This window comes from Balaenoptera physalus, assembly GCF_965194825.1.
Source record: "Balaenoptera physalus genome assembly, chromosome: 7".
Classification (NCBI taxonomy): Eukaryota; Metazoa; Chordata; class Mammalia; order Artiodactyla; family Balaenopteridae; genus Balaenoptera; species Balaenoptera physalus.
Window position 1 is genome coordinate 35,421,652 of NC_138886.1, and position 13,333 is coordinate 35,434,984.

The window sequence follows — 13,333 nt, forward strand, 5'->3', positions numbered from 1 at the left end:
TTAGAAAATGTAAGCAGATGCTCTTGTCGTCAGCTTCTCCCAGTTACATGCCCAGACAGTCTCTCAGAGAATTATTTAATAGAATTACACACTTTGGACTCAGATGCTTCCAACCACAAAAGTGGGACCACATCCATTAGCACCAGTCTTCCCTCCACAGAATCAGTACACATCAGACTTTTTCCTTTGGCTCCCATCCTGTGGGTCCAATCAAGCCTGGGCGCGTCTGACAGAATCCCGGGGCCATTCGCCTCCTAGCCTCAGTGTCTCCCGTGTGGCTACAGCTTGAGTTCACTGGGCATCGGCTCCCCTCTCAGGCCAGCCAGCAAATTGTTAGCTGCCAACAAGGACATGGTGTTTCGGGTTCTATGGGTGGCACTGCCAATGTGGGGCAGGATCACTGGAAAGGAGAGGAAGAAAGGGAAATGAGGAGGGTGGTTTAAGAGCCTTAACTCGGACCCTTTTTTCATGGCTAGGATGTGCCAATAAAAAGATTTGCCTTCTCTCCTCTCACTAAGCACTCCATTCCCCCAGGGCTACCGAAACCCAGACGCAAGGGTGACAAGAATTACGTATCCTGAACACAAGAATGTCAGGGCTAGAAGGAGTCTTGGAGCCTGTCTAGACGCAGCCCTTCAGATATCAGATGGTGAAACCAGGTGACGCCCTGGGCTTCTGATCTCCCGAAATAACTAGATGAAAGGCTGGACAGCGCAGCTCCCTCTGGCCCCACTGCAGAGCAAGTGAGGTCACTCGTCCCTAATGCGCGCCTTTCGAAAGCAGTACCCAGGGCACCGAGCTAAAGGCCCAGGGCTTGGGGGGATGGAAGTTTTCCCAGCTCTGGGCAACAGCCTGGCCATCACAGCCAATGTTCCTCTCAGACGGGCACGGGGGCGGGGATGGTAGAGCTTCCAAGGGCTGCAATAATGGGAGCATTCACTGTGGGGAAGGCAGCTACGGCCCTTCTCTTTGGTTTTCCCTTCCAGAATATAAGTAAAGGACAGGGACTGGCCCAGACAACCTGAGGCCCTTCCACTCGGTTATATATTAGTCTGGAGGCAGAAACCACACCAGCTAGCTGAACAGAGAGACCGTAATACAAAGAATTGCTAACGGTAACTGAGGAGGCTAAAGAGGAATGCTAAGTAAGTGGTTCTCACAGTGCTCCCCGGGCCAAGGGGCAGCAGCAGCGTGGGAGACATTAGAAGCACATTCTCAGGCCTCAACCCTGAGGCAGAAGCACGGGGGGGCCCGGCACCATGTGTTTGATCAGTCCCTCCAGTGACCGATGAACATAAAAGTTTGAGAACCACTGCACTAAGGTGTCACGGGTTGAGATGCCAGATGCATCTACCTCCCTGGGGGCTAGGGGACAGGGAAAAGGGTATGACTGTTAAAACTTAGCCTGAGAAAGGGCGTTTGGAGCTGCGACTCCCACCTCTGGCGGCCGTGGCTTGTGTCTCTGGGGGCATAGCGCTTAACCCGAGTGTTGGGAGAACTGCAAGCTGGCTTCACAAGCCGTGGCGGGAAGGAACCCGGGCTGGGTGAAGTGTTGCTGGCAAAGCGCAGTTCTTACCGCAGTTCTTCAGGGTCAGGAGAGGGTGGTTTGTAGGCAGTGGTTCTGGGGTCGTCACGTCCAGTCCAGCAGCTGCAATCTGACCACTGGCCAGGGCCTGGTACAGGTCGTCCTGGTCCACCACTTCTCCCCTGAGAATGACAGTGTGATGTGGGTGCCCCAAAGCTCCCTCTACCCAGGTTGCCTTTAGGGCAGAACCACCCAGAGAATGAATTTTCCCATCAACCTGGCACTTGGCACTAACTTTCAAAGCCGTAAGCCTTATAGTATACTTATTTGTAGTTTGTACAGTAATACAGAGAACCCCAGCCTGCCAGTTTCGAGCTGTGTGACCTTGGGCAAGTGTCCCAAATTCTCTGTGCCTCAGGGTCCTCCTCTGTATGATAGGGAGAATACTACCTAACTCCCAGGAGTGCTAGGAGGATCAAAGCTTACTTACACGCACCACTGCATGAACGGGACCCAGAGCCTGCATGTGTGTTGGGCTCCCGACCACTGGCTGACAAGCACTGCAGCAAGTGTGAGGCACCTGCCCAACTGCAGGCAGAGACCTGAGGATACACCCAACTACATCCATCCAAGCGAGCAGACATCCTTCCCATCAATGAACCACTGGAGTAGAGAACTGGTTTGCTAGAGACTTCACATTGTGCACTCCAATGATACTCGTGCAGCAATAAATAACCCAGTGCCCTGAAGTACTGGGTATGTGACGGAAGCAACGACACTGTTGGTATCAGCGCGAGCCCTGTGTTCCTGCATGTTCACTCCATCCCAAAGGCACCCCCTTTGCAGCTAAACGTAACTACAGGCACCTCTGGGGTAGATGAGCCCTTGGAGTCCCCTCCCATTGCCCATCTTTGCCTCCAAATTGATTTAAGTGGGTTCAAAGGGCACTAGCTAAGAAGGGGTTGGAGTGGCAGAGAGGGAAGGTCTGCCCCCATAACATGCTCAGTGGCCTAAAGGCACCCTGGGGACATTTTGAGGACCCAAGACAACCTGGGTTTTGGGTCTGTCTGCCCAGGAGCATGAGGGTTCAAGCTGTCATTGACTCACACAGACAGACCCAGGCTCAGCACCATGAAGGTCGGCCTCCAAAGGGCTGTAAGAACATTAAGGCCACCCCTTTGTGGTTAGAGGTACAGGGTTACCTGGTAACTTGCTGCCACGGTGCCTTCACTTCCTGAGCAAGGCCAAGGGTCCTGCTGGGAACCAGACAGGCCAGGCCCTGCTCTGAGCACCTGGGACGTGCTCTGGGCCTTTACTGTATTTCTGAGTTGTTTGATTGATTGGTTTATGGAGGGCAGTAAGCTCAGCCTGAGTCTCACTGACAGCCCATGGGGAAGAAAAACCTCAGGTCACAGCAGCAGGGACAGCCCCTCTCTAGGCTTGCCTGGTGACGCAGGATACCTGCTGATGTTGACAAACACGGCCGTTTTCTTCATCTGCTGGAAGAAGTCCTTGTTGCAGAGCCCCCTGGTTGCAGGCGTTAAGGAGCAGGCCACGACGATGAAATCAGACTCAGCGGCCAGCTGGTGGGTGGACACTGGGGGAGGGCAGGGCTCCATCAGGTGCTGTGTCCCAGGTTAGGGACAGCAAGAGGGTGGGAACCTTGACCGTTCCTCCCTCCGCCCATAATGGAAACTCCCAAGATGCTTCCTGAAGGCCTTGTCTCTACCTGGATAACTCTAATAACTGCACAAAGTCAAAAGACACTCATGGGATCCTGGTGTGTTATATCATTCAGCCAGCCCCCTGCTCTAAAGGTGCGGAAACTGAGGCCAGAGAGGGGCAGGAGCTTATTCAAGGTCACACGATAGGATCTGGGCCACTCTGGCTTTCACCACCTTCAAGGCCCAATGTGCCAAGGGGGTGGAGTGGCTGAAATCCAGCCTGCCCTCCGCTCACCACGCTGTGCACCTGCCAGGGAGCTGGAGCCACCCGGACACAAAGCTGGCGGGTAAGCGCTCACCAGTTTATGAAGGAAACTTTGCGTGAAAGTTTCCAGCAACTCCTTATATGTGTCACCATCCCTGCTGCTCTGTTTGTACGTGAACAATGGTGATAAAAGACCCTGCAAGACAGGAGACCTGGAGTCCCTCTGGCACTGAGGGTACTCACTGTGTGGCCTGGGTGAGTCCCTTTGCTCCCTGAATGGGCCTCTGCGTGCAGGGGCAGGGAGGTCAGACAACACCTAAGGCACCCCGCAGACACCGTGGAGCTCCTGCATTCTGCCCCGAAGTGCTGCCGTTACAGCAAACACGGAGAACCATCCAGCCGAACACAGGTGGGGTTCCTGTGGAAATCGAGGTTTTACTTACCAAACTCTGCCTGGAATTCCTCTGCTTCCTGAGGCCTGGGCTGGCGCCCTGTGTAAAGCAGTCTCTGGACACCGAATGGTTTCAGACACCGAGCAATGGCCTGGCCTGGAGGCAAGGAGTCAGAGTCAGCGCTTGTTCCCAGTCCCTCAAGAGGGCAGGGCAGCGCCCAGCAGCTCCAGGGAGCGGGAGCCCCTGGGGGAAGGGTGGGGGTGGGGAGGTCCTTCCCAACATTAACCACTCCTGCCACACTGTACCCAGCCCCCTGCCAGCCCACACTGCCCTCAGGGGTCCCTGTGATAGTCCTTCAGGGATCTGAAGGCAGCACCACAGCTCTTGGGTGGCTGTGACTGACTTGTTCTGTCCTCACACGGTGCTGGCCATCTTGAGGGCCATCTGCTAGCCTTCCCTGAGCACTGGACCCGGCAGTCCAGCAGAGGTCTGAGCACACGGTCCCCTTCCTCCTTCTGGACCCTCTGCTTCTGGTGCTGCACCCACAGACCCCACCCGACCTTCTGGTGGCACTGCCCAACTGCCGACTCACCCCGACCCTGACCCTTTGCACACACACTGCTGCCGGGACAGGCTTGGGCAGCTGGATTTTCAGAGGCAGAGCATGTCCCAAAGCTGCTGGCTCCCTCCAAGCAGCCCTCTAGTGTGGGAGGCAGGGCTGCTGGCTGGCCGGACAATTTATGCACCCCACCCGTCCTCACCCTCACCTCTGCACCAGGCAGGGTGCCAGAGAGCCACCGGCCTATGCCAGGCTTCTCCAGCGCTGGGGGCCACTGGAAGAAAAGTAGCTCTTCCCTGCCTCAGAATCACAGGTAAACTCTGTCCGCTGGACCCTCTGGTTCCTGAATTAAGGCTTTAGGAGTCAGATGCCTTCCAGAACCCAGGCCTGGGGCAGCATGGGCTCTCCCACAGTAAACCCCTCCTAAAAGTCCCGACCCTGCAGCCATCATCGCTTTCATCTGTCCTGTATGCAGCTATAATCATAAAGAACCCTGACTCTTACAACTTGCTTCTATCACCTAGTGAGTTCTTAAGGAACTCCTTATTTTATTTTTTGGCCTGTGTTTTACGATGCTGTGTCTTCTCGCTAGAGATATCCCTACTGCGCTCAGGTACGGCGACTCTTTCCAAAGGATTGTCAGCATCCGGACACGGGGTGCCAGAGACTCAAACCAAGACATGAGAGCCAGGGTGCCAATCTGGGTAGACGGGAGCCTCACCTATGCGCCCCAGCCCGATGATGCCAACGGTGCTCTGCGTGAGGCCGTAGCCACACATCCACAGGGGCTTCCACGAGGTCCAGCCGCCGCTGCAGGGAGAGAGAGGGACGGGTTAGAGGCCCTGGTCTCGGGCAAAGATGAGGGCCACTGCGCAGACCCCGTGGTCCAAGGGATAGGCCCAGCCCTCCAGTCAAGGATTGAGAGGAACATGCGTTACCCCTACAGCCACTGGGTGCTGCCGATAAGCAGCGTGACTGACTCTTCCTTTAAAGCCACTGGGGACACAGAATCCGAAGGCTGGAAGGGGCCTTACAGGTTCTCCTCCCATTTTGCAGACGGGAAAACTGAGACAAGAAAGGGCAATCTGTGTGAGGTCACACAGCCAGGACAGAGCAGCAGATTGCAAACCCAGGATGTAGGATTCCAAAACCAGTATTCTCAGTGCTCCAGGGAAGCCACAGGCCCACCCCTGTTGCCTTGGGTGAACAGGGGAATAGAGCCTGTCTTGAGTCACCTCCAATGAAGGGACCAACTCCCTCGACAGAAGGGTGAGAGGGACATTCGGCACCGTGTCTAGTCAGCCCCATGCAGCCTCTGTCCCTGCCACATCCCCGCCTCAAACCCCCTCTCCCAGTACACATTCTCTGAGAGCCTGCATCTGCACGCCTCCTGGCCTTTGCTCAAGCCAGTCCCCGCACCTGGAGTACCTTTCCCAACTCTGGATGTACAGACCCACATCTCCGATCTGAAACCCTCAGGCCAGAATTTTTAAATTTTCAGATTTTAGGAAGGTGGTAAGGTGCATATGCTGTATTCTACATAACACCTTCAACAGCATCTGGGGTGGCACCCTTATCAAGCACGTTGGTGTATCTGCAGCGAAATGAAACCACCTTCCGTTTCCAGAGCCTTTTGGATTCCCACATGATGGTGGACAGGGCCCTCTAAGGGCTCAAGAGGATGCCCACCGGCTACCACTTCCATGCAGCCTTCCCTGATCCACGCTCCTTCCCCACAACTGCCCTTCATGCCCTGTTCATTTCAGCTCTGCTGTGCATTTTAGTATCGTGCCTGAGTCTGTCCCCCCTCATTAGCTGGGGCACAGCCGGGGACAGGATCACCTCTGGTCCAGGGTGACACTGGGTGCTCAAGTACTAGCTGCTGAGCAGAGTCGACTTCCCTGCCAAGTGTTCACTCACTTCTTCACCTCCTCGATGGCCTCAGGCAACCGGCGACAGGTGGTGAGCAGCAGGGAGACAGCGAGTTCGGCTGTGGCGTCCGTCAGGACATCTGGGGTGTAGCCCACACGGATCCCACTACGAATCAAAGATCTGGCGGTAACACTGGCCTCAAGCACCTTCACCAATTTCTACTGCTGGGACATTCCCGTGATGCAGCTTTGTTCCCTCTTTGCGCTGCCTGTCGGGAAGCTCAGAGCTGTAAGTGAGCACTCAGGAATGGCCAGCCCTCATTCCCATCTTGATTATCTCCCATTATGAGAAGGATATAAGAAGGAAGATCGGGGTCCAAAGTCTGGAGCCAGTAACTACTTAACTTTTCTGAACTTCCTCATCTAAAGAGAAAAATAATAATACTTGCCTTTTCTACTTGAAGGGGTTGTTGTGGGAGGGTCAAAAAAAAGGAATGAATGTGAAAGGGTGTCACCTGGACATTGTTACCCACTGCTTCTGACTGCGCGGCCTTACCTTAACTGATGTGTGCACACATGAGCAGATTTTATCATCAGCTACCTTATGTTTTCACTGAATGGTCAAAGAATATGAAGAAAAAAATAAATACTCAGCTCCTCTTTTTCCCTCTCTGGTAGTCACCCCTCACTCCAGGCCCTGCTTCCAGAGCCCAAGCTGCATTTACCGCTTCTTGATTTCATCCAAAGCCAAGTGGTCGACACCCACGGACATTGTACTGATGACTTTGAGATTGGCTCCTGTTGGGCAGAAAAAGCATTGTTTGTATCTTTCCTCATGGGATTCAAGGCCCTCCTGCATACTACAGACGGGTCCAGAAAAGGCAGGGCCCTGCTCGAGGTCATAAAGCAAGGCTGAGCAGAGCTGGACGAGGGCCCCGGGCTCTGGCTCTCCTCCACACCACGGTCTTTGCCCTCCTAAGGCCTCCCTCTGGGGACTCACCGCCAGGAGAGAGGGGCAAAGTGTGTGCCAGATGGAACTGCACACAACTGCTCCCTCTGGCCTAGGTCCGCAGTGAATGCCCTCAGAGCTCAGAGAGGTCACTGAAGACCTGCTCGGGAACCAGCAGCAGCAGGCTGGTATGTCCACCAGGGCCAAGACACCCTTGGAACCCTCCCCGGGCCTGCCCAGTGCACACACCTGCGGCGTCCAGGAGCTTCTTGTCTATGCGGTCAGAGAGGAGGCAGAGCAGGCCATGGGCCCCGGCCACGCCCCGTTCCAGGTCCTTGCTGGGGATGGGCTCATCGGAATCCCACTGCTCCACCTCACAGCTGAAGGCAAAGGAAAGACCGCTCAGGAGTGCGGGAGCCCCGCAGGTGCCCCCAGGCCCCCAAAGCCCCTCCAGCCCCCTGCAGACCCCTCTCAGAGTGGGAAACATTGTCGTCTGCTTGCTCTGGCCTCAAGCTGCCTGGGGCTGGCTGAGATGAGTCAAGGTCAGGCGTGGGTGGCCTCAGAACTGTCCTGAGGGTGAAGGACTGTCACAGAGCACAGCTCTCTGACAAGGACTGAAAGGGGCCTAAAGTGAAAGGAGAAAGTCACGGGGACGGCTCTCAGCTCAACACAAGGAAGCGCTTTCTTACTCCTACAGGAGGCCTCACAGGTAGTGAGCTCCCGGGCCTGGGCTGCCTATTGTTGGGAAGGCCAGTGGGGGGTCCCGGCATCACATGGGGCTTGATTTCCCTGTCCAGTTGCACATCCTTTGAGTCCATGAAATGAAAAACTCTTGTTCTTGACTTTGTACTTGGACAAGATCAAAGCAGTTCAACATGGAGGAGTTTCAGGGGGCACTTCCATGGTGGCTGGTGGGCATGGGGCATGTTTCCCCGTGGTGCTGCCCAACCTCCCAGCCCTTGACATTTAATTCTGTGCAGCCAACACATACGGAGCATCTACATGCACAAGACACAGAGCTGCTGGCACTTCCCAGAATTCCCCGCCGCGGCACCTCCACGCCTAAGCCCCAGTCACAGGCTTCCTTTCACCCTCCTTTGACGGTGGCACAGCGCTATAGCAGTGTGAGCTGCTGCCATTGGTGCCCTTGTTGTTTTTGCCCTCCCCTCTTCCCCTCTCAATGCTTGGTACATGGCAAGTCCTCAGCAAAGGTTTTATTGCATTGAATGAAATGAACAAATCTCATTTTCCCCTGGCACTGGTCTCTGAGGCTGGGTTCCACCCTCTCCCTGACTGATATGGGCGGTGCAAACCTGCATAATGCAGGGCTCAGACTGCAGCAGACAGAGCAAAGTTCATATCCCAGCTGTGCCACACATGGTCATCAGGGAAGGTACTTAACCTCTCCCAGTTTTCTCTGTAAAGTGGGAATTACAGTAGCGACTTCACAGTACTGAAGGATTAAGAGTTCACGTATATGAAGCACCTGGCAAGGCTGACTTGCAGGATTCAATTTAAGAAATGCTACCAGAGGCCCCCTGCCAACTGTCCAAAGGGACCAGGTAATCCAGTGACTGCCAAGGTCCCTGACCTGGCCAAGTGACCACAGAGGATAAAAGATTAACAGCCTGTACCTTGTGTCATGGGCCGTCTCCCCTCTCCCCAGGGCCATGACTGGGGAGGGCTCCAGCCCTTTCCCCCACCCACACTGCACAGGGCCAGGGCAGCTGCGGGTCCCAGCGTCACTGAAACAGGCCTGGAGAAAGCTGGGCCCCAGAGAACTTTCTCTAAGCTTCCCCAAACTCCAAGACCGTCCTGGCCAGGCACAGGTTGGAAAGTTCGGCCAAGGCCCAAGCGCAGGATCCCGGATCTCTCTGACGCCACGGAGCGCCCCGTCCGCCCCACCAAAAATAACTAACTGGGCCTCGGGAGGCCTACCCCGACCCGCCCGGAGACGCTGAGTCAGCCCGCGTACTGGGTGCCCGAGGTCCCGGAGCGGCGCCTGGGGCTCGGCAGCCCCTTCCCGCAACGCCACCCGCAGAACTCGCGCCCGGAGGGCGGGGACTCGGCGCGCGGAGCGGTGCGGGGGCGCCGGGCTCTTACTCTGCGGCCCGGGCGAGCGCGGCGCTGCCCTCGGGGGGGATCCTGCGCGTCACAAACACCTTCATGAGTCGCACAGGTCTCATTCACCTAGCAGCCGCCGGATACTGGGCCGGACCCCGCGGGCGGAAGCAGGCCGGGAAGGGGGCGGGGCCTCGGGAGGGCCGGGCCCGGAGCAGGAGGGGCGGGGGTGCGGGCTGGCGCCGGGGGCGGGGGCAGAGTTGGGGCGTGTGGGGTTGCAGCTGTGCTGTGAGCGAGTAGCAGTGACGGTGTGTCTGTGTGAGGGGTAACTGGGGCTCCGCGTGTACGCCTTGTGCCTGTGTGTGTGTGTGTGTGTGTGTGTGTGTGTGTGTGAGATCAAGCCTTAATGAAACTGAGACTGGTTCTGGGGCTGGTGCCAGGCTCGTACCCTTGGCCCGCAGGGCCTACCTCTGAGTACCCACTGCCCCAGAGCATCAGGACCGGCAGGCGTGACTTGGGGGTTGCGTTGGGTAAAGGGGCATCCAGGGGAGAGTCCTGTGTGAATGTGTGTGGATGCCTATAAAGGTGCCTACTGCGCTGGGGGAGGGGGCTGCAGTCAAGGACCATCCCCATTCCCAGGGCCTGAGTGCATTGACCATCTTCTCTAGGTCTGTTCCATCATGGTCACACTGTTCCAGGCAGGGGTATTTGGTCGCACAGACTGAGCTCTGAGCCTGGCCTATTGTGCATACATAGGAGCCTGGATGAGGGCGGTCTGAATCCCAGAATGACCTCTTTAATACTTGGTGCAGTTCCCCATAGGAAGCCCACAGTTGTGAGAGGGAGTTTAATTGGTTGTGGGCCACCCAGTTTGCTGAACACTTGCTGACCGGCTGGAGGCAGGTCATGCATAGGGCCAGGGCCAAGATGCTGGAGACATGTGGGGTCATGGGGTCATGGTCAGACCCCAGGTTTGCAATCAGGTGGACTGGGTCTGAATCCCAGCTCTACCACTTACAAGCTGTGTGATCTTGGTCGGTTCACATCCTCTTCCTAAGCCTCTGTTTCTTCAGCTACAAGATGGGGTTGTTAGCACTTACCTTTAAGGGTTGTTGTGATTATTAAGCAAGCAACATTTACATGGGCCCCGGGCCATGTTAGGTATTTACCAAGCACCAAGGCCATGAAGGAAAGAGTTGAGGAGTTCAGGCTCAGGAGCCAGACTGCCTGGGTTTAAATCACAGCTCTGCCACCCACTAAGGACAAGTTGTTAAACTTCTGCATGCCTCAGTTTTCTCATCTGTAAAATGAGGATAACAGTGATACCGCCCTCACAGCTTGTTGAGAGGATGACTATATATAGTACTTAAAACAGCAGGTATGTTGGGCTGCACCCTGCAGGCCTGCAAGCCTTGTAGTTGTCCAGCCTCGAGACCCAAGAAAGAGCCTGGAGACAGTGACGAAGACATCAGTGGTTAATTGGACAGGGGATCGTACACAAAGGGTCCTGGAGCAACACCCCACCATGCAGACAGCGGGCAGGACATGACAACAGTCTTTACTGCCCGAGGGAGAAGGAGGCTACTATTTATAGGGGGAATTGACGTCAGGTGGGCTCATCAGTTTCCAGGGACTAATTAAGCCCTATAATTAAGAGGATTGGATAGTCATGTGAGTGAAGCAGGGACTAGTAGAGCACGGTATATACAGAGAGCAAGAGAACAGCCATCTTGAATGGACTAACTGTACAAGGTAACACACATCGTAGGTGCTTGATAAATAGTAACACATCCAAGGAAACACATACCCCAGGGATAGCAGCTGGTCAGAGATGCAGATGCTGAAGCAAGCCTCAGGACAAGTGGGAGGGGCCCAGACCTGTCCCTGAGCTCTGCCGGCTTCATCTCTGCCAGAGCCTGTTCAGGTACTTGCTCCCAGGCTTGGGAGCACCTAGAAGGCAAAAGCCCTACCTGGTGGTCTCTTCTCTGAGGATTTTATCTGAATCCATTCTGCCCCGTCAAGGCCCAGCTAGGAAAGAGAGACAGGCACAGAGACGTGACATCTCCAGCCTGGGGTCACACAGCAAGTCGCTGGAGGGGCCAGAGCTGGCTCTTTGGGCCACCTGGGTCCCTGGCCAGTGCTCTGTCCTGCCATCTCTCCCTGTAAGTAACACATTAATAAATGTCTTACCCACAGACCGCTATCTGCACTGCTAGGACACCTTGGGGACAATTTCTGAAATACCTCAACTATTGACACAACAAGGTGTTTTTCTGTCCCCAGGCCAGGGCTTCTGGGGACAGCACAGCCCAGTGGCTCCATCCTGTTAATCAGTGGTGACACCTGGGCCCAGCTCCTCCCCCACACAAGGACAGGCAAGGACACTGGGCAAGCCTGTCCACCAGGGGCAGGAGGGGGTGTGACACATCAATGGGCCCCCTCCCCCAAGGCAAAGCACCCAGATGGTGCTCAATAGTGCTACTGGACGGTGGCCATGGAGCCAGAGGATAGAGCCAGCTGAGAGCCCTAGAGGAGGATCAGGTGAAGTGGTTGGGAGAGGAAGGATCCAAACTGGAGAGGGATCAGAGGCCTGACCTGGGCTTAACTGGTAAAACAAATTAGTAAGCAGCTGAGATTTATGCAGCTCTTAGTAAGTTCCAGGCAATGGCAGCCTGGGAGACACCTGGGTGACTGACTGAGGGTCAGGGCCACAGCTCCAGCAGGGGGATGGAAATTTGCAAAATTTTGCAAAAATTCAAAATGACAGTAAGAAAGGAAGTTTCTGTAGGACTGTTATAAATTCGCTTTTGCATTTAAATCTTGAATCTATTTGGAACATTTTGTGTATACGGTTTGAGGTGGGGGGTTCTCCTTAATGTTTTTCCAAATGGTTAACCAGTTATTCAAGTACTATTTATAAATAAGTATTTTTTTTAGTTTTGGAATAGATAATAAATGCACCAGATACAAATTCCCAAAGGTACACAAGGGTATAAGGTGAAAATTGCCACTCCTACCCTGTCCCCCACCACTCAGATCCTCTCCCCAGAAGCAGTCACATCTTTCTGGAGATGTTTAATATATATAATAATATGCATATAGTTTTCACATAAATGGTAGCATATACACTCTGCATCACCCCATTTTTTTCACTCAACAGTGTATCCTGGAGATCATTGCACATCCATACACACAGAGGTGCCTCATTCTTTTTATGGATGCAGAGTATTTCACTGTAGGAGTGAACCACAAACGATGAACAGTCCCCTACTAATGGACATTTAGGATGTTTCCCATCTTTACTATTACAATGCCACAACAAAGAGCCTTTCACAAATGTCATTTTGTGCGTGGGTAAATACATCTGTAAGATAAATTCCTAGAAGCAGAATTGCTGGGTCAAAAAATATGTGCACTGTAAAATTTTGATAGATACTGATAAAATGCTTTTCAGAGAAGTTGTTCAATTTACACTCCTATCAGTAATGTATGAAAGCATCTATTTCTCCTGTGTATTTTTGTTTTTAATGATATCTTATTGTAATTTTAATTTACAGTTCTCTTTTGAGCCAAGTTGAGTACTTTTCATATGTTTAAGAACCATTTCCTTCTATAACCTATGGATATTCTTTGCCTATTCAGGTGAGCTGGGCATCTTTGTCTTAGTGATTTGTAGGCACTATTCATACAATAAGGAAATTAGCCCTTTGTAATATGAGTTGCAAATATGGTCTTTCCCTGAGTTTGCTGTCATATGGGTTTTTTTAAAATAAATTTATTTATTTATTTATTTATTTAGGCTGCATTGGGTCTTCGTTGCTGTGCGTGGGCTTTCTCTAGTTGTGGCGAGCGGGGGCTACTCTTCATTGCGGTGTGTGGGCTTCTCATTGCAATGGCTTCTCTTGTTGCGGAGCACGGGCTCTAGGCACGCGGGCTGCAGTAGTTGTGGCACGTGGGCTCAGTAGTTGTGGCCCGCGGGCTCCAGAGCGCAGGCTCAGTAGTTGTGGCGCATGGGCTTAGTTGCTCTGTGGCATGTGGGATCTTCCC

General features: G+C 53.9%; 1 protein-coding gene across 3 annotated transcripts; it reads right to left on the reverse strand.

Annotated features, from left to right (window-relative positions):
* Positions 1-61: 61 nt before the first annotated feature.
* GRHPR (glyoxylate and hydroxypyruvate reductase) lies at positions 62-9,486 on the reverse strand. Of its 3 annotated transcripts, none has more exons than XM_082468753.1 (9): positions 9,329-9,486; positions 7,475-7,605; positions 7,002-7,074; positions 6,326-6,442; positions 5,127-5,215; positions 3,898-4,002; positions 2,987-3,122; positions 1,577-1,707; positions 62-400 (listed from the first exon to the last, which is right to left on the reverse strand). In XM_082468753.1, the coding sequence occupies exons 1-9, from the start codon at positions 9,409-9,411 to the stop codon at positions 279-281; spliced, it is 987 nt and encodes a 328-aa protein (XP_082324879.1). In that variant the 5' UTR covers positions 9,412-9,486; the 3' UTR covers positions 62-278. The 3 variants fall into 3 exon arrangements, with proteins under 3 accessions (XP_082324879.1, XP_082324880.1, XP_082324881.1); XM_082468754.1 differs by lacking the exon at positions 9,329-9,486 and adding an exon at positions 9,174-9,239; XM_082468755.1 differs by lacking the exon at positions 9,329-9,486 and adding an exon at positions 7,915-7,933.
* Between the last annotated feature and the right edge of the window lie 3,847 nt (positions 9,487-13,333).